General features: G+C 45.4%; 1 protein-coding gene across 1 annotated transcript in view; it reads right to left on the bottom strand.

Moving 5' to 3' along the window:
- Positions 1 to 24347, bottom strand: part of UST (uronyl 2-sulfotransferase) — a 178722-nt gene that overhangs the window by 19458 nt on the left and 134917 nt on the right. Inside the window, exons 6-7 of the mRNA XM_064158284.1 lie at positions 20431 to 20528; positions 16826 to 16983 (exon numbers count right to left, since the gene is read on the bottom strand). Of these exons, the coding sequence (XP_064014354.1) occupies positions 16826 to 16983; positions 20431 to 20528 (256 nt within the window). The remainder of the gene's footprint in view (positions 1 to 16825; positions 16984 to 20430; positions 20529 to 24347) is intronic.

Below are 24347 nucleotides of genomic sequence, written 5' to 3'. Positions count from 1 at the left end.
TCCTGGCCACCTGGGAACACTGCTGGCTCATGTTCAGCTACTACCTACCAGCACCCCCAGGTCCCTCTCTGCCTGGCTGCTCTCCAACCACTCTGTCCCCAGCTTGTAGTGCTGCTTGGGGTTGTTGTTGCCAAAGTGCAGAACCCTGTCCCATTTCTTCACGGAATGACTCTGTTACACTGCATACATGTACACAGCATGAAAAGATGTGAGTCTGATTCTTCTCCCTTTCTGTACATGAGATATAAAGTGTCTATGCACTAACATTTGTATTTCTGTTAAAACAAAACCTGTTCACCGAGATGTGGTCTGGAAGGGTAACATAAGCAGTCTGTGAACTGTGAACAGAATAGCTGAATTCAAACCATTTCTGCAAGCATCTTGCAAAAACATGCACCAAGGAAAATAGTTTTCAGAGATTCAAAGCAGAACCTTTGCTAAACGGGGAACATGCCCTTAAAAAAGGCTAAATAATGTGTTCTGCAACTGCACTAAGTACTGGAGTCTGCCAGCAGCCCTTGCCATATTCCCCCAGCAGCAGATGGCAGTGCCAAGTAAATACAAACACACACAGTTTGCAATTTCACCACTGCTCTACTAGTAAAAGCTTAAGATGACCTGGGCTGATGTTTTTGGTAAGCTGTTTGCTGAAGTACACGATGACAGGTGGAGGTACTTGCTACTACCACTTGTGTTGGCAAAGCTGCACCAAATGGGCAAAGTTCACAGGATATAAGGGCTTGGAAGGGACCTCTGGAGATCATCAAGTCCAACCTCCCTGCCAGAACAGGACCATAATCTAGTGCAGGTCACACAGGAATGCATCCAGATGGGTCCTGAAAGTCTCCAGATGAGACTCCACAACCACTCTGGGGAGCCTGTTCCTGTGCTCCTTGGCCCTTACAGTAAAGAAGTTCTTAGTCATGTGGAGGTGGAACTCCACTCTCTCTGCCAACAACTTCCTCCTAACATCCAGCCCAGACCTCCCCTGGCACAACTTGAGACTGTGTCCCCTTGTTCTGTTGCTGGTTGCCTGGCAGAAGAGACCAACCCCCACCTGGCTGCAACCTCCTTCAGGTAGTTGTAGACAGCAATAAGGTCACTCCTGAGCCTCCTCTTCTCCAGGCAGCACATCCCCAGCTCCCTCAGCCTCTCCTCATAGCAATATCTGGCCAGACTGGAGAGCTGGCTGAAAGGAAACCTAAAGGACTTCAACAAGCATCAAGTCCTGCATGTGGCAAGGAATAACCCCACCTATCAGTACATATTAGGGGCTGACCTGCTGGAGAGTAGCTCTGTGGAGAAGGGTCCTGGACTCCCTTTGGACAGTAAGTTATCCATGGGACAGCAATGTGCCCTTGTGGCCAAGATGGCCAGTGGTATCCTGGGATTGAGGAACATTGTCCTCATGCTCTGCTCTGCCCTGGTAAGACCACATCTGGAGCACTGGGTTCAGTCCTGGGCTCTCCATTCAAGAGTGAAGAGCAAACAGTAGAAAGAGTCCAGTGGAGGGCTATGAGATGACCAAGAGACTGGAACATCTCAAGAGGAAAGGCTGAGAGACCTGGGGCTGTTCAAGCTGGAGAAGAGAAGGCTGAGAGACCTGGGGCTGTTCAATCTGGAGAAGAGAAGGCTGAGAGACCTGGGGCTGTTCAAGCTGGAGAAGAGAAGGCTGAGAGACCGGGGGCTGTTCAATCTGGAGAAGAGAAGGCTGAGAGACCTGGGGCTGTTCAAGCTGGAGAAGAGAAGGCTGAGAGACCGGGGGCTGTTCAAGCTGGAGAAGAGAAGGCTGAGAGACCTGGGGCTGTTCAAGCTGGAGAAGAGAAGGCTGAGAGACCTGGGGCTGTTCAAGCTGGAGAAGAGAAGGCTGAGAGACCTGGAGCTGTTCAAGCTGGAGAAGAGAAGGCTGAGAGACCTGGGGCTGTTCAAGCTGGAGAAGAGAAGGCTGAGAGACCTGGGGCTGTTCAAGTTGGAGAAGAGAAGGCTGAGAGGGGATTTTATGAATGTTTATACATGTCTGAAGGGTAAGTTTCAAGAAGAAGGGGCCTGTCTCTCTTCAGTGGTGCCCTGTGATAGCATAAGGGCAATGAGTACCAACTGGATCAGAGAGAATTCTGCCTCAACATGAGTGACAGAGCACTCGCACTCAATCAGGCTGCCCAGAGATGTTATGGAGTCTCCTTGTCTAGAAACTTTCAAACCCCACCTGGACATGTTCCTGTGTGGCCTGCCCTAGGTAACCCTGTTTTGGCAGGTGGTTTGGACTAGATGATCTCCAGAGGTCCCTTCCAGCCCCTACCATTCTGTGATTGTGTAATTTTCTAATATTGTTTTTATCACTGATCTGTCAAAACACAAGAAATAAAGTTTCTTCCTATGGTGCATGCACAGACCTGATTAACCCCATAGTTAAAAGGAGGCCAGACCAGAGCAGTCCAAGCAAGCCATGGGGAAAGCAAACAGACTGTGAAGAGAGTGTGTTTGAGGGCCTGAGAACAGAGCAGGAGTGCCTTTATGGGCAGACAGTAGAGGCTGCTCCAGACTTTGAGCAAGCAGCAAAGCAGGGAGGGATGGGCAAATGCTCAGGTTTACTTGTTGTCTTAACTGGAAGAAGATGCCAATTTAAGGCAGTGGCCCCCTGATTGCATTTCTGTTTCTCCTGTGCCACCAACTGTGATACTTTTCTTTCTCTTCAATACCCTCATTTCCCCCGAGTACACACTCATCTGCAACTTGCATTCCCCAGAAATCCTCCCAATAGCTATCTGGAAAGACATTCATGCTAGAGGGCATAACACTCTTCCAACATGTAGATGCCTTTAAAACCACAATTCATCCTCAGAAACCAAACTGCACAGAGGTGCAGGAAGAATTCCTCCGAGACCTATTTTAGATGCAAGTCAGTTCAGCCAGCTCACAAACACGGGCAGCAATTTCAATCCAGCAAGCACGTTTGGCATTCTCAAAACCCTCCCCCAAACCACACACCTCCTTGCACGTGCACCTCCTTCCAAAAATTACCCTTTTTCTTAGTGTTTTTATGCTTTTTGCCCTCAGCTTTTATGATAAAAACGTTTCCTGGGTAAGCCCTGGAGAACTGAGCAGACCAAACACTAATGCTCATATGGAATTTATTTAGAGGGGCAGAAAAATCCCTTAAGTTGAGTAGTTATGTTATTTAGAACTGGTTTTATGTTTTATGCCCACATAGCAGAGCTGGAATTTCAGGATTGGCTTTTGTTTGCATTGAGCATGAAACATTTGTTATACGAGCTGCTGCTGCTACCAAAACAGCTGCTGCTTGTTGCTACAAAACCAGAGACCAACTCAACAGTCTTGGTCTTCCTCTGGTAAGTCTGGCTGGCAAATGAGGCCTGGTCTTTCCTGGGCTTCTGTTGGGCTTCACTGCCAGCCTGGACACCTCTTGCCTACCTGGAAAATGGACTTGAAAGAGAATGGCTGCATCAGAGTGAAAGCAGGTATGGACTGATGCTCCTGTACCACCTACAGCTAAATGCAGGATCAGAAAGGAGGCAGCACCTCGCATGTGAATGTCTTTCCTTAGGCTGCTTTTACAATGTAGCCAACACTCAGCCTTTCTGTCCTGCATCATCCTCTTCTGTCAGCTGGAAAAACTGAGCCATTGCTCTACCTAGCTGTGCAAACAATTTTTTCCTGTAGGGGACTATGCAGAAACATCTTCCCCTTCCCCCAGTGTGAGGAACTGTGCACTCTCTTACCAGCCTGGACACAGAACAGAACACAGAGCATCGGCAAACTGCAGTTTGCTAGGGACAAACCTTCTCAGCTAGCACAGAAGCTGAATTTCTAACGTGTTCTTCTGTTAGCATTACTAAAACACTTTGGTGCTGTTCTTGGGTTTGTGTTGTTCTTCTCTATTTTTCTTTCCTGGTAATTGCATATAGGCAGTGATCTCCCTCATCTTTTTTTAAGACAATGCTTACCCCAGGCTGGAGCACAGTCTCTGGGGTTTCCTCTGCTTCTTTAGAGTAAGGGGAGAGTACCTAACAATTAATGCCTACCTCTTCATCCAGTTTATCCTGCAGGAGAACAGTCTCTCACATCTTGACTTATTTTCTTCAAGAGCTTTTGGACACGGTCCTTGCAGAAAGCCATACCTCTACCATTTCATATCCTTGTGTCTGATGATTCCTTCAAGGAAGTGTTTTGTGAGGCTCTACAAACACCATTTCTCAGTCATAGAATCAACCAAGGTGGAAGAGGCCTCCAAGCTCATCCAGTCCAACCTAGCACCCAGCCCCAGCCAATCAACCAGACCATGGCACTAAGTGCCTCATCCAGGCTTTGCTTCAACACCTCCAGGGATGGTGACTCCACCACCTCCCTGGGCAGCCCATTCCAATGCCAATCACTCTCTCTGACAACAACTTCCTCCTAACATCCAGCCTAGACCTCCCCCGGCACAACTTGAGACTGTGTCCCCTTGTTCTGTTGCTGGGTGCCTGGCAGAAGAGACCAACCCCACCTTCAGGTAGCTGCAGACAGCAATGAGGTCTGCCCTGAGCCTCCTCTTCTGCAGGCTGCACATCCCCAGCTCCCTCAGCCTCTCCTCACAGGGCTGTGCTCCAGGCCCCTCACCAGCTTTGTTGCCCTTCTCTGGACACCTTCCAGCACCTCAACATCTCTCTTGAATTGAAGGGCCCAGAACTGGACACAGTACTCAAGGTGTGGCCGGACCAGTGTTGAGTACAGGGGCAGAATAACTTCCCTTGTCCTACTGGCCACACTGTTTCTGTTCCTACCAATACATCAGATTCTTGCATCTGTTGTTATCCAGGTGCCCACTGCAGCTCTTTAAAAGCTTGGAGCCATGTCAACTACTTTCCCTTCTCCCAAAATAGCTGCTGATTGAATGACAGGACACACCACAGAGTTGGCAATTTCAGTTCCAAAGAGACCTCTGCTGAATATTAGCTCTGACAGCAGCACTCCTGATGCTGCCAAGGAGTAAAGACAGTCAAAAGGAAAAAAAAAAGGCCACACCCTAACCCCAAATGTATTATTTGTTATAGAAGGCATCTGCAGATAACTGAAAAGTTACTCAAATTGAGTCCAAATAATCCAACTCAACAAAGGAGATTTATAAAGTGCAGTTGTGCAAATGCTGGAGACAGAAAAAGCAGCCCATCTGGAAAGAAGACACTAATTAGAGAACACAGTGGGAATGCAATTTGGAAGAAAGGTAGGAGACAGGGAAGATAAGCCCAGAGAGCAGTGGAGTGGAAGATGCTTTTTGTCACCACATTTGTAAATTTGTGATTCCACTCCAAGGACAGAGAAAAAGAAGAAACAAGGAATCTCTCTGGCTGCATTTAGTGAAACACTCTTCTCTCGCTACAGCTTCTTGGCAAGCAAAGTGTTCAAGGACAAATCAAAACAGGTTTGGAAATTCCATATGGGAAAGGAAGTAGGGAGCATAAACTCCAAGAAGGACTCACTCTTGTAGGAGCAAGGGGTCAGTTCTGCACCACAAACTGCCTCCAGGGCAGGCAAAGCCTGGAGGGAGCACAGGCATCGTGTGAAGCAGATTACCCTCTCCAGAAGTGAGGGCTGGGAGACAGAGCAAAAGGACTCTGTCACAGTTCAGAGCTACACTGCTAACATATGTCCTTCATTTTCATTCTTAGAATCCTGTAATCAAGGTCCAACTCTTGCACTTTGCTGAAATTCACTTTAGTCCTCTCCTTCTTTTCTAATACCATTAGCAGTGCTTTTAAGATGACTTTGAGCACAACACACTGTGTCCTCTGGGAGTAACTCACCTACTTACAGATAGACCCTGGAAATGTCTCTTTCCTCAGAGTGTCTCCCTGCCAAGCCCTGTCTCACTCTCCCCAGCTCCACGGTGGGCCACCTCGTTCGGATGTGGTAGAGAAAAATGCTTTGGGTAGCAGCTTTAATGCCTTCAGCAAGCTGCATGCCAGCAAGTGCCTCGCTATAATTTCACACCTAACTTGTCAAAATGTATGCTTGTTTTAATGCTTTCCTCATTTTAATTAGTACAGCATTTTAATTATTGTAACACCTCATTTGTATCACTGTAAAAACTTGATTTTAAATGGTAGTGTTTACAGGAAAGAGCCAAGTAGGAATGGCTGCTTGCTTTTACTGTACAGAAATTACAGGTAAAAGGGGTTTTGTAACTGGATTGCTTTCCTGCAGCTGCTTTGCCTTTAATATCTATCAAAACATTTCTGAGCCATCAAAGATATTGTCTCATGGTCTTTGCAGTGCTCAGGGATAAGAATAGTTTGCTTAACCTATAGCCTGTTCTGTCACTGACAGAAAGGGCAGGACTTAAGATCAGTCTGAGGGTAAAATACAGAAGCCTCATTTCAAGACTGAAAATATGATCTGAAAAACGAAGAGAATAGTCAGCTCTGTGGTCTGCTCCACACTGTTCCTGTGCCTTCAATGTCAAATATGCTGAGCTTTCTGTTGGAAGATGTTTCTCCCTAAACACTGCCCCTGAAAGCATGCTGTGTGGCACAATGACAACCAAACCAAATTCTCATCTGCTTCAGTCCTCTGATTAATGGAAGATTTTCAGACTCAAGTCTCTGCCACCCTGTACAACTTGCTTGTTTCCATATAGGTGAAACAAAGACCTGTAAAAATGTACTTGGAGTTGCAGCTGGGAATAGATGCAGGCTTATTAACTGTGATTTAATGACCACCCACCTCCTCCTCTGTGCCTTCTGTTGTCTGAATAGAGATCAAAGCTGTCAAATCATAGAATCAACCAGGTTGGAAGAGACCTCCAAGATCATCCAGTCCAACCTAGCACCCAGCCCTAGCCACTCAACCAGACCATGGCACTAAGTGCCTCATCCAGGCTTTCCTTCAACACCTCCAGAACAGCAACACCACCTCCTCCCTGGGCAGCCCATTCCAATGCCAATCACTCTCTCTGCCAACAACTTCCTCCTAACATCCAGCCTATACCTACCCCAGCACAACTTGAGACTGTGTCCCCTTGTTCTGTTGCTGCTTGCCTGGGAGAAGAGACCAACCCCACCTGGAGTAATTCGTATTAGCTGTTACTGTTTCAATTTTTCTTCAAATGCTATTTTAAAAAGCAGAAGCAGTAACAGAGGTTTAGCTGGAATGTTACTGATTAAAACAGCATTATGATTTTATTTAGTAAGTTATCCAAGAAGGGATGAACTGTCATTGCAAGCTTCAATTGTCTGTCATTAAAATGTTTGTGGTGCTTTGTCATCAGTGACCCTGGAATATTTATGAGATTCAGCTATTACTGTATCCAAATGCACTTTCCTCCTCTGCCAGACTTCTAACAAAGCTGCTTGTCCACAGGTTTTTCATTCTGCTATACTAGGAACAGGAAACATTCAAGAGATGCACCAGGGAATCAAGCCTTGTTATAAACCATGACATTTTTTAGTGACTGATATGCTCATCAGATAAACATGACAGTTGCTTGAAACATACCAGCACTAACCCTACAAAATGATCGCCTGACACACAGAAAACCACACATGAATTCTTGACATGTGGGATGCAAAGGTTTGGCTGACTGACCTCTTGAGATTTAGACCACAAACAAGTCTTGTTTTTGCTGCAATGAAGTATGAAATTACATCTGTGTGGGTTAAGCCCCAAACCAGACAGGCCATCAATAGATCTGATGAAAGAAAATTGAAACAACGCAAGCATCATGTAGATGTGGGATGAAATACACAATCTGGAGGCTGAAGTCTTTTGAGGTTGCACTTCAAGATGAAGGCAGTGCCATAGATGGGCTCAGCCTCCATAAACCTACAGGTATACATGCATTATGCACAAAGTTTAGAGGGGAAACTGCTCATGACAGAGAAGCCCAGACAGAAGCATGCAGAAAAGCAAACTCTATTTGGCTTCAGATGGTTGGCATCTTGCTGGTTGATGGGAAGATGCACTATGAAAAAGGTAGTGGAGAGCAATAGGAAAAAGTCAGAAGGCAGAGCACAGGCTCTGTAGGTACGATGTGTGTTGCAGCTCAAAGCAAGGAAAGGGCCAGCCATTCTGTAAAGCATACTTAGCCTTGCTCTACAATGTACTGCATGTTGCTGGAGCTGTTTTAGGAGCTCACGTGCCTACAGACTTCAGTAGAAGAGCAACATTTGGTCTAGATGTTTCAAAGGATGATTTAAGGCAACAAGGACTTCACCTTCCACTACAACTCATTCTGAGCAGAGCCTCTACAAAGTCATGTCCCAAGAAAATTCAAGCCTAAGGCAAGGATTTAAGAGTCTGCATTGTAATTGCCAAGAAGAGAAACCATATCCTTCTTTGTCGTGTTGAGTGGTGAGACCTGGAAGGCAGCCAACCTCCTCAAATGCCAGAAGCGCTGGACAGGGTTAGTGTGGATCAACACTGCCCTTCCTCATTTCTCTAAATCATGAATCACGTCCATTGTCCTGACTCACCAATTCACAGTTCATAGAATGTCACGGCTTGGAAGGGACCTCTGGAGCCCTTCAAGTCCAACCCCCCTGCCAATATAGAACATGATCAATTTCTCACCTGATCTAAATGATTCCTGTTGGTGCTGCTGGCCTTAAAACCAACCTCCCATCTTGCCTCCAGGAGAAAGCAGAATCATAGTAACATATTGGATAGATGGACTATAAATTACACTCCCCCCAGGGAGCAGGCTTACCTGAACTGATTGCCATTGTCATGACACACTGTCAGCTTTGCCACTTTTTTGTCTCAAAATGCAACATCTATTCTGGAACTGATGATGTATTTACAGGCAAGTGCCCTGCTGTATAATCATACACATACAGAATAACTCCAACCTAACAAGTATGTGCCAGCAGGGAACAGTAAATAAAGTGGACTTAAGCCTGGATGCATACAGGCTCCACGCAGGCTTGGAAAGTCATGCCAAGCTCCCTTGCCACACCTTAGCCATTGCTTGCATTTTAACAGTAAGACTGATAATATCTTGGATAAATCTTTAGGTGCCACAGCTATGACTCTCGTGCAACACAGAGTCTGCTGTGGCTTTTACCCTCCTCGGCAGAACAAGACCAACAGCAGCTGCGAGCTGCCAACCTTTGCTGCAGAACCTGCTACAGAGAAGTTGAGCTTGAGACTGATCTTCCAAAGACCTAGCAGATACTTTGAAAAACAGGCATGAGGAAGCACTCAAATCCTTCCAGGAGCTTCTACTCACAAAACTCTTAAGTTTACCCATAATGGCACTTGACACCTCTGAAAACAACATATTTTTTCTGTATTCATTACCCTATGAGGAGAGGCTGAGGGAGCTGAGGTTGTTTAGCCTGGAGAAGAGGAGGCTCAGGGGGGACCTCATTGCTGTCTACAACTACCTGAAGGGAGGCTGTAGCCAGGTGGGGGGTGGCCTCTTCTGCCAGGCAACCAGCAACAGAACAAGGGGACACAGTCTCAACCTGTGCCAAGGGAGGTCTAGGCTGGATGTTAGGAGGAAGTTGTTGGCAGAGAGAGTGATTGGCATTGGAATGTGCTGCCCAGGGAGGTGGTAGAGGCACGGTCCCTGGAGGTCTTCAAGAAGAGACTGGATGAGGCACTTGGTGCCATGGTCTAGTTGACTGGCTAGGGCTGGATGCTAGGCTGGACTGGCTGATCTTGGAGGTCTCTTCCAGCCTGGTTGATTCTATGATTCTGTTATGGAACTGGAAAAAGAAAGGGTAATTCGGCTGACTGTGCACACGAGTGATCGGTGCATCCACCAACTTCAAGGCATCCTGGACTGGGCAGTCCAGTTTTGTCCCTCCTCTCCAAACCTTGTATGTTCATGGCTGAAAAGCTAAAGAATGGATCTACAGCTTCTAATACTACCTTAAGCTTTATGACCCAAATGGAGGTGCGGATGCATTGCGCAGAATATCTTAGACTCCATCAAGCTAATTTGGCACAGCGTCCCCAGAGAGAAGCTCTGCGACTGCCTATTCATCTTTCCCTGCCTTCCTTGCACACAGATGGAGGTGAACTTTCTTTTACAAGAAACACAAATACAATTCAGCACTCCTGCTAGAGCTTAAGCTGCCTGCTTCGTCATAGGCATTGTTCAGAGTGGTGTTCTGTGTAAGTTTGAAAGTTCAGGCTTCGGGGGGAGAAGGAGGGAATGGTTTGTTCACATTTCCTACTTCTATTTTCAGAACAGGATGTTGAGTGACAAAGGAGAAAACGCCACCCAAGCAGAATGTACATTCGCATGTGCTGTTACCACTGGCAGGACATTCAAGTCCCCTAAAGTCCTACACATGCAGGGAGATTACACCACCTTCTGGACAAAAACTTCTTAAGTCACACACACAGTTCCCTTCAGACAATGGATGGGAACCTGCCACAGACATATTATGCAGTTAGCTATGTTCCAAGTCCAACCTCCTGTTTTACCTTCATAGGAAATGTAAATTTCCCCTCTTCTGTAAGAAGTTTTCGTGCACAGCAATTCCTCTTGAGAATATCATTTAGGGGAAGCAGAAGGCTGTTTCAGAGCGTAAGGCAAAAGTAAAACAGTATGTTTAGAGTTTCTGAGCATTTGAATGCATTCAAAGTTTCCCCAAATTCCGATTTAAGAATGTAGCAGGTGCAAAGAAATGATGTGAAAAAAAATCTCAGCATTTAAACTGAACCTATTCCAGGTTGCTTTATTCTCACCTCAAGAGTGTGGATGCTTGTGAGAGAGAGGATCGTGCATTCGTGCACAAGAGATGAGCCAATATATTCCCTTTCCACATAACAGTCACAACCCTCTCCAGGAAACACAGCTCATGAAGCAGGCAGACTACTCAGAAGCAGAAGATTACTTGCCCTTATTTCTTCTTCTAAACAGAAACTGTCAGACTGTGCCCCTGGCATTCATGAACAGAATGGGACTCAAAAATCAGCAGGTTTACACTACCCAGGATAAAATTACTACTGTGGTTTAAAACATTCCCTGTAAATAAATCTTAAGAAGAACTGCATTAAGAAAGGAAAAAAAAAACCCAGTACATTTTACATATGAACACTATCGGAGTGGCTGGAGAGCAGCCAGACAGAGAGGGATCTGGGGGTGCTGATTGATACCCGCCTGAACATGAGCCAGCAGTGTGCCCAGGTGGCCAAGAGAGCCAGTGGCATCCTGGCCTGCATCAGGAATGGTGTGGCCAGCAGGAGCAGGGAGGTCATTCTGCCCCTGTACTCTGCACTGGTTAGACCTCACCTTGAGTACTGTGTTCAGTTCTGGGCCCCCCAGTTTAGGAGGGACACTGAGATGCTTGAGCGTGTCCAGAGAAGGGTGACGAGGCTGGGGAGAGGCCTTGAGCACAGCCCTACGAGGAGAGGCTGAGGGAGCTGGGATTGGTTAGCCTGGAGAAGAGGAGGCTCAGGGGTGACCTTATTGCTGTCTACAACTACCTGAGGGGAGGTTGTGGCCAGGAGGAGGTTGCTCTCTTCTCTCAGGTGGCCAGCACCAGAACAAGAGGACACAGCCTCAGGCTATGCCAGGGGAGATTTAGGCTGGAGGTGAGGAGAAAGTTCTTCACTGAGAGAGTCATTGGACACTGGAATGGGCTGCCCGGGGAGGTGGTGGAGTCGCCATCCCTGGAGCTGTTCAAGGCAGGATTGGACGTGGCACTTGGTGCCATGGTCTGGCCTTGAGCTCTGTGGTAAAGGGTTGGACTTGATGATCTGTGAGGTCTCTTCCAACCCTGATGATACTGTGATACTATATTTCCTTACAGCTGACAGTTTGAGTAATTTCATTACACTCAATAAAATTCACTGTTTGAAAAGCTTAAGTCAGTCTTTTTGCACTACAATAGGATCTCCACAGTCCCCACACAAAATGTTAACTTTCAAGAAACAAAGAATTCCTCCCCCCCCACCCCGTATTTGGAAGGGCTTCTGGCAGCAAAGACATTTTGGGAAGTGCTGCGGCAAGGTGAGGCTATTCCTCACAAAAACCATCTGATTGCCTTTTCTTTTGGGTCAAATGCTGCTAGCTTTTACCCCACCTCACAGATGGTGACAAGGCAGAAGAAAATTCTGTGCTTTTCTGTGTATGGTATGGACTTTGTCCTCCTTAAAACCATCAAGCATAAGAAACCCACATGTGCCCATTTCCAGAAGAAACTCTGTAAGCAATCTCTGCACTCTGGCTACCAGCCAGGCCATGGAAGTGAGCTGTAGCCAGCAAAAATGAACAGGGCTGACCCATTATTTTTCCTTCAGTTCTGCTCCTGAGAGCGCAGAGAATTTTTACACGTGAAGTTATGCCATAATCATTTCAGGCCGTTCAAAGAATCAAGGAAAACTCCCAAATGTCAAGTCAACACAAACTGCAGTTGGACCCTATCTGCTTCAATGCTGAAGAAAAGAAGAAGAAAACACTGAGCTAAATTTTACTCTGTTAACAAAACACAGCAATATTTCATTTCATTTTTTAGTTCTACCCATTTATCTATTCCATAATCCATCTGCTGCCAAGCCCCACTTGATCTCGTCTCTTCTGTTCTAACAGCTCTGGCTGTTAAGGCAGGAAGAGCTTGGTCTGCCACCTTGGGCAAGACAGGCATCAAAAAAGACAGTCAATTCTTGACTTGCTATCAATATCAATTTCAAAAAGAGATTGGAAAAGGAGAAAAACAGGAAGCCTGTAGCTCTGAACTATTTTGCAAGATAAAACCAGATTGGTTCCAATGAAAACTTTAGCTCCACAAAGAGCTTTCACATTTCGTTGCAAATCAAAGTACTTGGCACATGAATTAGCTGAAGGCAACACTTTTATTAATGCAATGAAGAAAATTAGCTTCCTAATGTCCTCTGACACGGAAATTTCCTGCCATGCAGCACTGTCAATTTAAAAATGTGGGATCATATAAAGCAAAGAAAAAGCCAGCACAGGAGCTGACAAGCAAAATGCACTGAAAACCTCACTAACTGTTAGTGATGATGGCTGAACAACTCAACGACACTTCACTCCCTCGATTGTTTCAGGTTTCTCATCTCTCCAGTTCCTTTCTGCCAGTGAAACCAGTCATTATTATCGCTGACAAAAGCACTTTGCACGAAGTCATGTTGCGTTAAGCAGTTACCTGTGCCATGACCTACACAGACACCTGCGCTCACATTTCTGAGCTCTTTGACATAGCTGGTCACAGACCCACAGTTTTACTCATCTTCTGATTTAGAACAGCAGCACCAAAGTAGTTTTGAAGGTATGAAAGCGACAGGCTTTGTTTTCTAGCTAGGAGAGGACACTGAGCAAGAACACAGAATCACAGAATTAACCAGGTTAACTAGGATCATCGAGTCCAGCCTATCACCTAACCCTTCTAATTAACTCATGGCACTAAGTGCCTCATGCAGACTCCTCTTAGACACCTGCAGGGATGGGGATGCCACCACCTCCCCGTGCAGCCCATTCCACTCCTCAGTACATGTTGATACATACTGCCTCACGTTAATAAATTTTACTACAGACACCAAACCAAAGACACTTGATTATGGCTTGCATGGTTCAAAGAAGCAGGGAAGAGAGAAAGTGTCGAGATTTCTTGGGTTTTATTTGGATCAAGCTATACTGAAGGCTCTTGTTAATAAGAGCTTTGCTGTAGTGATCTGGTACCCACTCAAGGTGCCTGAGGGAGCAAGGTCCCAGTTTTGAGAAGAAGAACAGTTTTAACCCAGGCCACCCACAGACATATATTAAATGCACATGAGATTTTAAGGCTTTGATAACATCCAGCCATTTGCTTCCTATGACAGCAAGAGGTAGGCACTTTTAATTTGGTTTGTACTATGATATTGGTGAGACAGCAATGACTGTTTTCCTACTCTGCTTTCCAGCCTATGTAATCCCCTGAAGCAGCTCTGTATGGCAACTGGCATCATTCAGTTACTCACCGTTTCGATGCAGCTCTATGAGCCCGGTTCTGGCGCAGGGATTCATTGCCCTGGAAGTGAAGCACTTTTCTACACACCATCCCTCACTGTGTTATCCTCACCTCAATATATGCAACTGTTAAAAGGTAAATTCTGGAAGAGCTTTCTTTTCTTTATATGAAAAGAGGAAAGGCTGGCATGAGAATATCTTGGGTGGTTCAGGAAGTCAACAGACAAAACTGCACTTGTCTAGATTTAATTTGCAAGTGTTAGCTGCAACAAAAGGTCACTCTTGGTCCAAAGTATCTGCTGCTTTGTGGGATCACCACACGCCTGGGCAGAAAAACATCTCCTCTTCCCAGCACTTCATGAGGCAACAGCAGAGGGTGTTGCAGATCAGGGCTAAGATGCCCTGAGGAGAATTATGTAGGCTTTCTTGCACAGCACTTGAATTATTTTTTTTCCCCTCTCTGGCTGATTCTGTGAAGTTTTTTTGTAAGCCTTATCACCAACCCAGAAATAACCTGAAAATACTTAATGATTGAAGAAAAAAACCACACATGAACATATGAAAAGAGGAGGAGAGAGTTAACACAAGAAAATGGTTTTCCTTTCTGTTCTTCCTTGTCAATAACCGAATGGGAAAAATGAAACAAAACTTTTGTCCACATAGGGAACACTGAAGGAAAGAAGTGGATATTTCAGCATGACATGAGACCACACTTACACATGAAATCCCAGAGGAAATCAGGGTCCTGAATAAGGGATCCAATCTCCCCCAGATACTGCAATATGCACAGATAAGAGAAAGATTACCCATCACTTAACAAGTTCTTCAGAACTTGCTGATCTCATACATGGGGAATTTTAGGGCACCCTCATGAAAATTAAGACCATAAGTGCTGTTAGTTTCCCTAATAGACTGCACAGAACAGCTGAAGGAGTCCTATAGATTCCCCAAAGAAAGCCTGCTCACTGCAAAGAGAGCCTCTTTCTGCTGATCCTCTGCCTCCCTTTCATCTAACATATTCAAGGGGAAACCCTAGAGACTGAATTGTGCAAATCTTTAGGATTTGCACATCCTACAAACACAGCTAGTTCTGTTTTTCAGCATAAAAAGAAGAGAGAAGTAACTGGCCCCAAACTGGTCACTGGTATCATGTCTATACTATACCATTGCTCTCCTAAAGTCTGCTGTTGGGTGAAACAGCTCTATGAACACAGCACCACAGTGAAGTAACACTCACAACTTCTACACAGCCACCTCACCTGCCTTATTGCAAGCAGCGAATGACCCACTGAAATCATGTTCAGAGAAGGAATGCCACAGTTTCCCTGCAATACCATTGCTAAATACAGCGTTTTCAAAGATGCCTCCAGGAAGGAGGGATTGGTGGAGAGCCACCCATAATTCCTGGTTACGGACAGAAAGCTCTCCAGTGGCTGATTACTGCTGTCACTGCTCTCACTCAAAAGCCAGCCATCAGCTGCACACACTGCACATGGAAATTTTGACCCATGTGTTTAATATACAACTTGGTACAAAGCACACATTTCAGTGGCTGTAGGCATTTCACACTGCCATGAAGGCAAAGGAGTAAGCAAGCAAGAAGGGAAGTTTTAGCCCTGCCGGGTTCAGATCCATGTTGATGGCCTAGCCAAATGTAAGCAGGAAATCAGTTCTGCCAGAATGATATGCACAGCCCCACAGAAGTGTCCTATTTCTTGGTTTAGGCATAAAACAGCAGACTGTCTTCTAAAGATGTCAGCAATAAATAAGCACCAGGGGGATGGACTGATGCTGAGAAGAGAGAACCCTTTCAACTGACTATGGGGGGGCAAATTAAGGAGCAGATTAAATGTTCTCTGATTTTGTTTCTCTAATCAAGTCTCCTAAGTCTTCTTCCTCAATATGCTTTGTACTGTAAACAGGCATTCTTATTTGTACTTTACCCAAATTCAGTTTAACTAAAGGCTAAGTTCATTTAAACTCTTAGTCAAGCTTACAAAGAAATATCCTTGTACTGGAGGATCTCCAGTGTTTGGTGTTGAAGGTTACCTACCCAACAGACAGTGCAAACGTTGTTTTGAGAACATTTTGACAGTATTATGTAAGAGTATGAAAGAATTAAAAGAAGAAAAAGCCACTCTAGGGGTACATGGGAAACCTTCTGGGATATGGCAATATGCTTGGTGCAACAAGTGCTTGCCCAGGTATGAAAACCACACAGCACCTTGTGCTGGTTTGAGGCTAATTGGATCACTGGTGTTGAAAAGAGAATAACGATGGTGTCTATATCATTGACTGGTTTGCTGAGAAGGATAACAAGTCAAAACACAAACAACATTTCCTCACTTTGTCCTGGGACATTGCCCTGTTCGTTTCTCTGTCTGGTCTGTGTTGTTAGATCTAATCACTTCCCTTTTAACCCCGATCTGCTTTGATGTCTCTTCTCTAATCTCGGCAGCTAGCACCTAAGGTGTGCTGGCTGCTGCTGCCTTCTGCTTTGCTCACGTTTATGTCCATCTGAGGTAGAGGGGGGAGAGAAAAGAGTGGGTGGGCAGTTTGCCTGCGGGGGAGTTTGGATTTCTGTGTTATTGCTAACTTGTATATATTTGTAAATAGTTGTATATACTGTGTAGGTATGCTTGTAAATTTTGACATGGTGTAAATACAGCTTCACCTTACTTCCAAGCCCTCTGAGGCAGTCTGATGAATTTCAAACAGCGCAGAGGAAAGTCCCTAATCCACCACAAACCTTAAGAATAAAAGCAGAATATGTACATTCTCCATCAATCAAATCTACTCTTTAAAAAGGAGTGAAGACGACACACACCCCCCACCCCCTACCTTTTGTTGGCCACGCAGACTTTGCCAAAGTTTCTGTAAGAAGAGCTTTTGAATAGGGAAGGTTACCTGGATTTTTGTAGATGCTGAGCACATCCTTGAAATAATGAGGTAAGAATCTTTCTAATAAAAGCAGCACATCTTCCAACTCCTCCAGAATGCCCACAAGCAGAAAATTCTCATTAACGTTCAGCTTCGCTCTTTCGAGTGCCCACTCGCCAGGCTCTCTAGATGAAATTAATGGAGGAAGAAAATAAAGAATTAAATCTGCATTTTCTTCAGAAATTCAAGCCATGAACACAGCTAAATCAAAATCCATTTTCTGCTGTACCTCCTAACAGAACACAGAAATATCCCCACCAAACCCCAGTGACTTCCTGAGCTCTCTTGCACAACATCTAGAATTGGTTTGTCGTGCTAAACCACGATCAGATTAAAATAAGGTTAATCACTGGGTGGAAGTGCTCCATCCTGAAGATATCTTTTGCCAAGCTGTTTATAAGCTCAGACTTGTGAACTCCTGTAGTTTGACTTAGAAGCATGACACATCTCATGGGAGAAACAACTTCCCTGGGTGCTGAAGGGTGGCGATGTCCCTGAACCTCATCAGGACTGCTCTGAGCAATGACTGCCTGCACAAACTCATGTGTGAATACTGCCTGTATCCCACCTCGTCCTTCATCCTAACTTTTGTCATCATCTCCACAAGCTTCCCTTTTCCTCACACTATCCTGTAGTGCCTTGCAGCCCTGCTACATGATTGAAGATCGATACTTTACTATCCTGTAGTGCCCTGCAGGCCTGCTACCTGATTTGAGATTGATACTCTACTATCCTGTAGTGCCTTTCAGCCCTGTTACATGATTTGAGATTGATACTCTACTATCCTGTAGTGCCTTTCAGCCCTGCTACAGGATTTGAGATTGATACTCTACTATCCTGTAGTGCCTTTCAGCCCTGCTACAGGACTTGAGATTGATACTCTACTATCCTGTAGTGCCTTGCAGCCCTGCTACATGATTTGAGATTGATACTCTGATTGACAGTGGTTTTAAGTCAGTTCAGGGCTATTCTATCTTTGCCCTCAGTGGGAGAAGCTGGCAGTATACCAGTAGATTGTTATGCTTCTCTCAGTTTCCTGGAAGCACAACTTGGTTAGACAAGCATATGAATCCTAAATCCCTCAGACTAACTCAGTTATTAATTATGCCCTGGGTGCAGCAGTCAGCAGTCATAGTAATAGGGGACATAATGCCAGTGTCCCAAACTAAAGGAAATGAGCTTTTTCACAGGATTCAGCTGGGTGTAGTTCACACCTCTGTGACTTTATGCAACACTGAATGTAACAACATTTGTCAGAAACTCTTTTGATGATGTGGAAAAGCTTTACATTCCTATCAGAGCAGACTCAGAGAAGGTTTTTCACTCCCTATCATAGAATCATAGAATTAACCAGGTTGGAAGAGACCTCCAAGATGATCCAGTCCAACCTATCTCCCAGCCCTATCCAGCCACCTCCTGTGCACTATTCATGATGTGGAAGAGCAGTGTCCTAAGAAATACTATGAGCTGCCTTCTTGCAGATGCTTGTGAGACTAAGAAGAAGCTGAAGAAGAACAAGGACAATCATAGGAGACAGATGTACAAATTACAAAACAGTAGCTACAACACACTGCTGGGAAACTTCATAGAGGTGTGCTGTGAAAGTATTAATGGATGCAACTGCTGTTAATGGGACTACTCACACAAGGCTAAAGGTGCAACAATAAGCATCTGCAAATGAGGCCAATGTAAGGAAAAAAAACTTGTAATGAAAACAAAGCTGTGCATTTCCTTTGTTTCTAATCATAATTTCATTGGTGACAAAAACACTAAAGCAGGATTTTACAGCAAAGGTACTTAGCACCTGAGACAGTCTGAGAGATTTGGAGCTGTTCAGTCTGGAGAACAGAAGGCTCTGAGGAGACCTTATTGTGGCCTTCCAGTATTTGAAGGGGGCCTACAAAAAAGCTGGTGAGGGACTTCTTAGGATGTCAGGTAGTGATAGGACTGGGAGGAATGGAGCAAAATTAGAAGTGGGTAGATTCAAATCAGATGTTAGGCAGAGGTTCTTCACCATGAGGGTGGTGAGACACTGGAACAGGTTGCCCAGGGAGGTGGTAGAAGCCCCATCCCTAGAAGTTTTCAAGGCCAGGCTGGATGGGACTCTGAGCAACCTGATCTAGCGTGAGGTGTACCTGCCTGTGGCAGGGAGGTTGGAGCTAGATGATTCTCGAGGTCTCTTCCAGCCTTGACAATTCTATGATACAAGAAGGAACATACTTTAACTTGTTGTTACTCCTAGAAGAAAAAGTGTGGGTTTTAAAAGAAATGTGCAGTTGTGCCACGATGGAGATGCAGCAGCAGTGGTATAAATAAATAAAATACCTTGAATTTGAAGAAACCTGATAAAGAAAATGCTGTGATAAACAATACAGAAGCATTGGAAAACAAGAAAGTGTTTTATATTCACATATTACTGCACAGCAAGCAAGAATACCATGCAGTATCAGTAACACACCGGTATGAGAACGCTGAACAGATGCAGCCAAAACGAGCTAGCTCACTTACAGCAGTAGGAAATGACAGCACTTTACATAGCTGCAAGGATGATTACTATGTCTTACACAGACACTGCAATCTGGAATTATATAGGCCTGATAGAAGCACCTGAGCAGAACTAAAACATAGGTGACAGAGCTGCAGTACAGGTAAAAGAAGTAATAAGCACACAAAATCATAGAATCATAGAATCAAGCAGGTTGGAAGAGACCTCCAAGATCAGCCAGTCCAAACTAGCACCCAGCCCCATCCAGGCAACCAGACCATGGCACCAAGTCACCAAGTGCCTCATCCAGGCTTTGCTTGAACACCTCCAGGGACAGTGCCTCCACCACCTCCCTGGGCAGCCCATTCCAATGCCAATCACTCTCTCTGGCAACAACTTCCTCCTAACATCCAGCCTAGACCTCCCCCAGCACAACTTGAGACTGTGTCCCCTTGTTCTGTTGCTGGTTGCCTGGGAGAAGAGGCCAACCCCACCTGGCTACAGCCTCCCTTCAGGTAGTTGTAGACAGCAATGAGGTCCCCCCTGAGCCTCCTCTTCTGCAGGCTGCACACCCCCAGCTCCCTCAGCCTCTCCTCACAGGGCTGTGCTCCAGGCCCCTCACCAGCTTTGGCGCCCTCCTGTGGACACCTTCCAGCACCTCAACATCTCTCTTGAATTGAGGAGCCCAGAACTGGACACAGCACTCAAGGTGTGGCCTGAGCAGTGCTGAGTACAGTGGCAGAATAACCTCCCTTATCCTGCTGGTCACACTGTTCCTGATGCAGGCCAGGATGACACTGGCTCTCTTGGCCACCTCACCTCACCAACCCAGAAAAAAGCTTCTCCACGCAAACACATCCAAATTTGACTAATTATTTGACTGTAAAACCAAGAAAAAAACCCCAATATTACTCCTTTTGCACTACTCTTGTTACTGCAATCTATACAAATGGAGTTACCACACGCAGCACTGCTTTGTATTTGCACTTTTGGACTTCAAATAACTTGCCCCTTCATTGCCTGTTTCTGAGAGGATGTTGGCAATAGCTCTTTCTGAGCAAACTGGAAATGTCTTATACATATTTACCTGCATCTTGGATGCTGTCCACAGAAGTATGGTATGATGTAAAACAACCTGGGATTGGAACATTCGGGGTAGTTTTCAAGGATACATACGTTAATGTCCTGAGGGGGAAAACAAAAGAGAAAGCAAAAGAGGCTGAATGCTGCATTCTCCTTCCTCTTTCAACAAGTTATTTATTTCTCTCATACTTTATAATCATCTGAGAGTCAAAGAATTATCCTGAGGCTATACCAATTACCTTCACATTATCTACTGGTCAATTTATCTGTTTCAAAATATCACTAGAAAGTCTCAAGAAGATTAAAAAAACCCAAAACCCACAATAAAACAACTCCACCCCTAAAAAAAGGAGGCAATTTTGTCCTAGAATATGAAAAGCACATTTCTATGTCGTGTGACAAATGACAAAATTGTTATATTGGGATTGGATCATGATTCAAAGCTAGACACAGATCAACCTTTATATTGAATTATATTTAAAATGGTCAGGAAATTATTTTCATATTCTCCTTTATTCTAAATAAGGAGCTTGAAGTAGCCTGAATAAATGAAATTGAGACAGCAAGCTTTTTTTCACCTTTGCTTCATTCCATGGCTGTAATTAACAAATTAATTTGCAATTCACACACTGAAATAACAACATACATCACTTTGGATTACAGTTCTGTACATTCCTCAGAGGTGCAGAACTCAGCCCCAGTGAGAAAAGGGCTTAGTAGAAAGTATTTATCAATCTGAATGCAGAATCACAGAATCAATCAGGTTGGAAGAGACCTCCAAGCTCAGCCAGTCCAACCTAGCACCCAGCCCTGTTCAGTCAACCAGACCATGGCACTAAGTGCCCCATCCAGTCTTTTCTTGAACACCTCCAGGGACAGCAACTCGATTCAAGAGAGATATTGAGGTACTAGAAGGTGTCCAGATAAGGGCAATGAAGCTGATGAGGGGCCTGGAGCACAGCCCTGTGAGGAGAGGCTGAGGGAGCTGGGGGTGTGCAGCCTGCAGAAGAGGAGCCTCAGGGCAGACCTCAACTGCTGTCTACAACTACCTGAAGAGAGGCTGTGGCCAGGGGTTGGTCTCTTCTGCCAGGTAACCAGGGGAGGTCTAGGCTGGATGTTAGGAGGAAGTTGTTGGCAGAGAGAGTGATTGGCATTGGAATGGGCTGCTCAGGGAGGTGGTGGAGTTGCCATCCCTGGAGGTGTTCAAGCAAAGCCTGGATGAGGCCCTTAGTGCCATGGTCTGGTTGAGTGGCTAAGGCTGGGTGCTAGGTTGGACTGGATGATCTTGGAGGTCTCTTCCAACCTGGTTGATTCTATGATTCTGTACCAAGGTGAAGAGACATTAACTCACAACAAAGACTTACTGTTCCTTTGCAAGAATAATGGAGTTCATCAGAAAACATTCCCTGAGATAACTGAGCATCAATTACCCAACACAAAAGTGTAACAGGGACCTTTCTGTCATTCTGACAGCAATAACTGGCTAATATGGCTGGAGAAACACTCATATATGGAAGAAAAGCCATGCAAATTGATGTGGAAAATCCTGCAGTTTTAACAAGCAATAGCTTATATTTAGTAAAAAAGACAGCTTCAGTATTCCTTCAGAGGTTAAACTTCTGCAGGACCACTGAAACAACTGGACTGGCACTACTCTAAATTGCTGAGTAGCAATGCCCTTTGAATTTGATTTGTGTATGGAATGCCAAAGAACGAGAGAAAAATCTTCCCCCCACCTTGCAGATGCACTCCAGGTTTGAGATAAAGGCCAGATATGCTTGGACACAAACCTACATTATTTTTTGCCACTCAGCAGCACGTATTTCATATTCCTGATACCAGAAGCACCAGGTTTTCTCTGCAGTAAAAGCACTGTCCCTTTCCAGCCTCCATTTACTACCACCTCTGTGGTCCCTAGTACAGCTGCTGGAAGTGCCTGATGCCTTTTCCTACTTAGTGTATTCACAGTCTGTGAAGTAAAGCACCAGTCACCATCTCTCCCCTCAGAGGAGATTTTTCTTGCTGAGAGTTAGATAGCTCAGTGAGATGTAAAATCAGGAGGAGAGACAAAAGAAAGCTTAAGCTGAGGTGTGACAGTCATTACAAAACCTAAACACAGCTACAAGAAGCTGCTCTGATTGCTAGCAGCAGCTACAGGAATTTGTTTTTCTTCTGAGCATGGAAAGCTGAGGTGAAATGGCACCACTGAACTCCCAAACCTGCACACCCAGGGAGCCATGGGGCCCCATCCCTGGAGATATCCAGAGTGAGGATCAACAGGGCTCTGGGCAGCCTGATGTAGTTGAGGCTGTCTCTGCTAACTGCAGAGGGGCTTGGGCTGGATGACCTTCGGAGGTCCCTTCTAACCCAGACCATTCTATGATCTTAGGATTCTATTTCACTGATATGAAATTCCCTTGAGAATTATAATGGTATTGCAAACCCAGCAAACTTAAAAATACTCTTTTTGGAACAGTAAGCAATGAACCTGAATTAGTATCTTTAACTCATGGTAAATATTGTACCATACACAAAAAAATATGTGAATTTAGTTCTGAGAATTTGGGTTGTTGTTTTTTCCTTCTGAATGTAAAATCACTGAGCACTGGAGGAAACCCAGATCCTGCCATGGGTGTGTGCAGAAATTCTCAGTCTCCCTAAACATTTAAAATGAGGGATTGTAACTCATGCCTTGCAAATATTTTTCTATTAATCACCCATGAATCCAGGAGGAAGCCACAAAACCAGCCTTTCTTCTCACAGCCACAAAGCCAAACGCAACGTCGTCTTTCCGTGCCCTGCCCTCGTGGGACACTGCAACTCCTGTCAAAGTAGACACAGGGCTCACAGCCCAGCCATGCTGCATGCTCCTTACTTAAGTCTGAAGGTGGTAGATGTGAAGCTGAGGTGGAGGCAGTGGAAGCAGCAACCTAAATAAACACTGGACAAGTTTCCATGAAAGGAAAGGAAATAAAGTGATGTGGAAAAGCAGCGAGCGAGCGAGCTCGGTCCATGGTGACCTCTCCTGCTTACAAGGCTGTTCTTCATACCATGCTGCAGTCAATAACACAGTCTAGTCCCCATCACTGCCAGCTAAGGAAAATTCTTCTGCTCTGCTGACTGACCCTAGGAACCCTCTTGTGGCTTGTAAAGTTTTTTTCTGACATTCTTGCTTGGTGTTTGCAAAGAGGTCAGAGTGACCATTGCGTGCTGAAGACAACGCCGCTTCATATCCATACAACCGTGCTGAGGGACAAAACCAAACCTGCCACTTTCTCTGACCCCTCCTAGGCAGCTCTGCTTGGCTGCAGAGTGACAGGAAGAAAATGCAAACATGACAGCTCAGGAAATGGTGAGTGAGTGTAAATATGAAAGGGAAGAAGGAAAAGCACAACTTCCTACTTCATAAAGCGGCAGGCAGCCTTGGAAAATCATAGGATCATAGAATCAGCCAGGTTGGAAGAGACCTCCAAGATCAGCCAGTCCAACCTAGCACCCAGCCCTGTCCAGTCAACCAGACCATGGCACTAAGTGCCTCATCCAGGCTTTGCTTGAACACCTCCAGGGACAGTGCCTCCACCACCTCCCTGGGCAGCCCATTCCAATGCCAATCACTCTCTCTGCCAACAACTTCCTCCTAACACCCAGCCTAGACCTGCCCTGGCACAACTTGAGACTGTGTCCCCTTGTTCTCTTGCTGTTTGCCTGGCAGAAGAGACCAACCCCACCTGGCTACAGCCTCCCTTCAGGTAGTTGTAGACAGCAATGAGGTCTGCCCTGAGCCTCCTCTTCTGCAGGCTGCACACCCCCAGCTCCCTCAGCCTCTCCTCACAGGGCTGTGCTCCAGGCCCCTCACCAGCTTTGGCGCCCTCCTGTGGACACCTTCCAGCACCTCAACATCTCTCTTGAATTGAGGGGCAC

The sequence above is a fragment of the Pogoniulus pusillus genome, chromosome 18 (assembly GCF_015220805.1).
Source record: "Pogoniulus pusillus isolate bPogPus1 chromosome 18, bPogPus1.pri, whole genome shotgun sequence".
Taxonomy (NCBI): domain Eukaryota; kingdom Metazoa; phylum Chordata; class Aves; order Piciformes; family Lybiidae; genus Pogoniulus; species Pogoniulus pusillus.
The sequence above is the reverse complement of the archived record's forward strand: the minus strand, read 5'-3'. Positions and strand labels throughout refer to the sequence as shown.